A 4,725-nucleotide genomic window follows, 5' to 3' on the forward strand; every position below is an offset into this window, starting at 1 on the left:
CGACGCACAACGCCTCGAGTGGCATACCCACTGCTTGACCGCCACCATCCAAGAGAGCAAAAATTCCACCCTGACGTTCTATGTTTCGGATGCAGACATCCACACAGCAAAGGTGATAAAACTACAGTCCACAGAAGATATAGGGCAATTCCTACTTTTTATGTTCAAGGGTACCACATACTAATTATAATTGAAATATCTCATATGATACATTGTTTTATTTTTGTTGTTTCATACACAATACAGGTTGTATTGAAAACAGTGTAGACATGATTTCATCTAAATTAAACCCATTTCATTTTCATCCTCTCATTTCATTGATTACTCGCCATACCCCAAAATTTAATAAGAAAGAAACGCCCTTTGGAGTGGCCTAATAGACCATTTGCACCCTCAGCAACTGAGAGGATCATTTCCAGAAAGCAGCTACAACGTTTTTGAAGAGGAAACTGCCATTCCTTTTGCAAGGAATACATTAACAAATAACAAGTACATAAGACAATTAACCTGTAACTTCCAGTAATATGATACTCCACAAACTAAGTTCCACCGAGGAAAACTAATATACACTAAACAAGCAAGCTGCTAGCTACTAAATAATAAACAGAAATGTGACAAAAATGAACTATAAAAAGGGAATATGATTCACAGGAATGCAAAAAAATCATTTTGGTCACCAACAGAATGACAGAGATGACAAAGAATTTTAATAATACAAAGCAGTCAAACATCCTACTACCAAAACGGTACACCTCAGAGTAATGTTTTCCAAAAATTGGTCCAAACTACAAAGCATCTTACACATTTATAGATTCTTATGTTTGTATGCTCTCCCAGACACATCAAAATACATCAAGAAACAACTATCATCCAGGTTAGGCGATCTTCATGTAGCAGAACAGATCCAAAGTCTCCAACCGCTTTTAGCTGCAAATGAAACAGGATAAATGCATATTAAAAAACGATGCAAGGATACAATCAATCAATGTGGTATCAGTTGTAATTAGTGAAGTGCTTGTCTTAAAGTACAAGTAGTAGCAACGAAGCATCATGTACGAAGGTTATTTTATGTAAAAAGTTATGACAGCGAGCATAATGTTGCATCACACGTAAGTAGCCAAAAAAGGAGTTCATAATGCAAAATAACTCATTCAATCAAATACTCTCCAAACCCTACCAAAAAATAATATATTGACAAGCTAAAACTGGTATTGTCCCCTTCGCCAAGATTTTTCACAATTATAACCATAAATTTTAGTGTATACTCATACATGTCACTATGTCAGGGTTGCAATGCATGAGATTTTTTACTACACATATTAGGCACAAATTAGACATCATATATATATATATATATATGATATCAACAGATATTTAAATGATAAAAGTATATCACCCTAACCAATTGATAAGCATGTATGGAACAGGGAGAAAAGAACCGTTATCCAATTTCATTGTGGCTTGTGGGTGTACCTGATATTCTCCAGCGGTGGATTATAAAAAATATAACACTTTTTATGATTCTCAGTTGAATTATTCATAAGCCAAGTCAATTAATCAAGATTTGTAAAGGAATATTTCTTTTACATAAGTTGCACTTGTTTAGAAAACAGAACAAGATTTCAGAAATAAAATTATGGAGTTGCACCAACTAATATATAGTAAGTTACCAAAACTTTCAGGATGCATAAAGATGAAAATTCACCAAGTTTTTCTTATGCAGCCAAACAAGCTTCCTGAAAATGTTATCCTAGGGTTCACTCCTATAATCCATTTATGTGGTAACACACATCTTAATTAGGCCGTCTGTCATATTCCCACAATCCTATTTATATGAATGATACTTCAGAATGCTAGTGTGTGTTCTTAAAGGTGCATGAACTATTCCTATGCATGTTAGTATGCATACTATTAAGAAAAATACAGTGATCCAACAAGAATAAATACAGATTGCCACAATGTAAGCAAGCTAGTATTGGTTTCTATATCATGGAATTGAATGAAATCATTAATTTCTCATAACATCCACTCCATGAGTGAACGAGTGAACAGATAAATAAAGTACTGTCACCCTTACATCCACTAACAAAGGATAGACGGTGTTCATTACAAAGAACTGGTATACAGCCTTTACAAACTACCTTTCCTGCATAAAAGATGGCAGAGGGAACCTGATTACAAGAATGGGGTCTAATTGCTACAATAGTCAAAGTTACATTCGATGGTGATAGACAATGGTGCTATGATGCAGTTCTTGGCTTAAAAAATGCCATGCTGCATGTAGCTACCAAAAGAATAAACCAGAGGAAAAAAATATTCTAGTGTACAGGATATGTTACATGACTAAAATCAATACAGAAAAGATGAGTTACATGCCATAGAATGCCACCATACTACCTAGCAAGTACAATTAAATATGAAGAGTTACAATTGAAAACAAGCAAGGGATCAGAATCAGCTTAACTTACATCTCAAATAATGCTACAACAGATCGCCGGAGACACAAGCAGTAAGAACCACCACAGCTACAAGCAGTAAAGAGTTGGTAATTGTCCATGCTCGTAAGCAAAAAGAAGAAGATGCCCTGGATTGGTATTGCCTCTATATGAGAAGTAGCGCATCGAGCTATGCTACTCAGGCGTCATCCGCCTACGCTTAGAATGATCAACCTCCCTAGACCTGCTGCGCACACCAGATGATCTTCCTCTGTCCCAATCTTCATTACGCTCTGAATCACGGTCCCTGTGCCGATGATAATCGCCATAGCGGTCTCTGTCATCCCTGTGCCTATCCCTCTCCCTTTCCCTGTCCCTCTCTCTGTCCCTCTCCCTGTCACGGTCTCTTTCTCTCTCCCTATCACGATCTCTCTCCCTCTCTCTGTCATAGTCACGATCTCTCTCTCGGCCCATGTCTCGTTCATCCCGGTGCTTCCTATCTGGCCACTCCTGTGCTGGGGGTATATCCTTCTCCCTCTCCCGCCTCCTCTCCGATGCACCAGACCACTCCCTATCAGGTGGCCTCTCGGCCCTCTCCTTACCATGGCTTCCCCCTTCCCCATACTGCTGATCAGACGCTGCATCATCCCCATAACTTGATTGTTCCTCCCCACCCCATCCCCCCATGTTGGGGTCAGGCCACATACCAACTCCGCCAGCACCCATCCCACCCCTTCCAAAGAAAGCAGGATTAACATGTGGTGCAACCACAGGTGGGAATGGCTGCATCAACCCAGGGAATGGCCCTGCCCCTGGTGCACCAGGGAATCCACCAAACCCAGCACCCATCCTTCCCATTGCACCATAACCAGTAGGATCAAAAGCCTGCCCCATCATTCCGCCTGGAGGCAGCATTGGAGGTGGTGGTGCAACCATTCCACCATTTCCCATGATCCCTCGGCCGCCTGCTGGTCCTCCCATCCGATTCCTCATATTCCCAGCAGGTCCTCTCCCCATCCCTCCACCACCTCTCCCCCAATTTCCGCCACCTCCGCCTGCACCACCACCAGGTCCACCTCCGCGGCCACCACCATAATTACCACCAACCTGAGGGCTTCCAGCACCGCCGCCGCCTCTCCCACCCTTGGGCTGCATAGACGATGTCTGTGCAGACATGGATTGCTGGTTCTTAACCTGCGCCTCGCCCATTCGACGGACGGAATTCGGCGAGGCAAAGGCCACAACGCACGGACGACCATTGAACAGGTGGCCGTTCATTGCCTCCTTGCAGGCAGTGGCAACAGCAGGATCATAGAAGTCAACCTGGCAGTAACCCTTGGACTTGCCACTCGCCTTCTCATCAAAGAATCTCACTTCCTTCACCGGCCCATACTTGATGAGCTCCGCCTCAAGATCGGCGTCGGTCGTCCACCAGTGGAGCTCCCCGACGAACAGCGTCGTGCCGCCAGGACCATCACCCCCAACAACAGCTGGCCCGCCGTTCCCGACCACGATGGGACCACCGCCATAATTGCCTCCCGGGCGGTGGAATCCGTCGCCACCGCCTTGCTGGATCTGGTGTTGCTGAGGCGGCAGCGGCGCCGGGGCGGCCGGCGGCGGGAGATTGGGCTGAGATGGAGGGTGATTCGGAGCCGGGGCGGCCACGCCAGGGATGTGCACCTTCTGCTGCTGCGGAGGCGGCGCCTGCGGGAGCGGCGGCGGCGGGGGCAGCGAGTGCTGGGGCGGTGGCTGCTGCTGCTGGGGAGGCGGAGGGAGCTGCTGGGACGGTGGCTGCTTCTGTGGCAGCGGCGGCGGCAGCGACGGCGGAGGGAGTTGCTGGGAAGGCGGGGGCTGGGAGGAGGAGGAGTTGTGGAGGAAGCCGTCGCCGACGTTGACGTCGTTGTAGAGGTCGTCGAAGTCGTCGTCGTCGCCGTAGTACTGGTCCACGTCCTGGACGGCGGAGATGGCCTCGTTACGGTGGAACGCGGCGTCGCCGTCGGGCTCCATGGCTGGGTGGTCGGCGAGGCCTCTAGGGTTAGGGTTTTTTCCCGAGCTAGGGTTTGCGGCGGGGGGTGGAGGCGGGGAGGTGGACAAAACTGCGAATTCGAGTCCGATTTGGGGGATTTGGATCAGGATTCGGGAGGACGCACCTGGGCCCCGCAATACGGTGCTGTGGGACCCATATGTCAGTGAGGTAGGTCAATAGCTGGTCCGTGTCAGAAATCTGAGCACGATTTCATTTCGTGGGCCGGCCCATCTTAGCCCAGGATTTCTTCTTCTTCTTCTTCTT

The 4,725-nt window shown here is 46.6% G+C and overlaps 1 protein-coding gene across 1 annotated transcript; it reads right to left on the reverse strand.

Annotated features, from left to right (window-relative positions):
* Positions 1-644: 644 nt before the first annotated feature.
* LOC4345901 (uncharacterized) lies at positions 645-4,499 on the reverse strand. Its single transcript, XM_015795612.3, has 2 exons — positions 2,469-4,499; positions 645-927 (listed from the first exon to the last, which is right to left on the reverse strand). The coding sequence occupies exon 1, from the start codon at positions 4,440-4,442 to the stop codon at positions 2,631-2,633; it is 1,812 nt and encodes a 603-aa protein (XP_015651098.1). The 5' UTR covers positions 4,443-4,499; the 3' UTR covers positions 645-927; positions 2,469-2,630.
* Positions 4,500-4,725: the final 226 nt, after the last annotated feature.

The sequence above is a fragment of the Oryza sativa genome, chromosome 8 (assembly GCF_034140825.1).
Source record: "Oryza sativa Japonica Group chromosome 8, ASM3414082v1".
In the NCBI taxonomy this organism is placed as follows: Eukaryota; Viridiplantae; Streptophyta; class Magnoliopsida; order Poales; family Poaceae; genus Oryza; species Oryza sativa.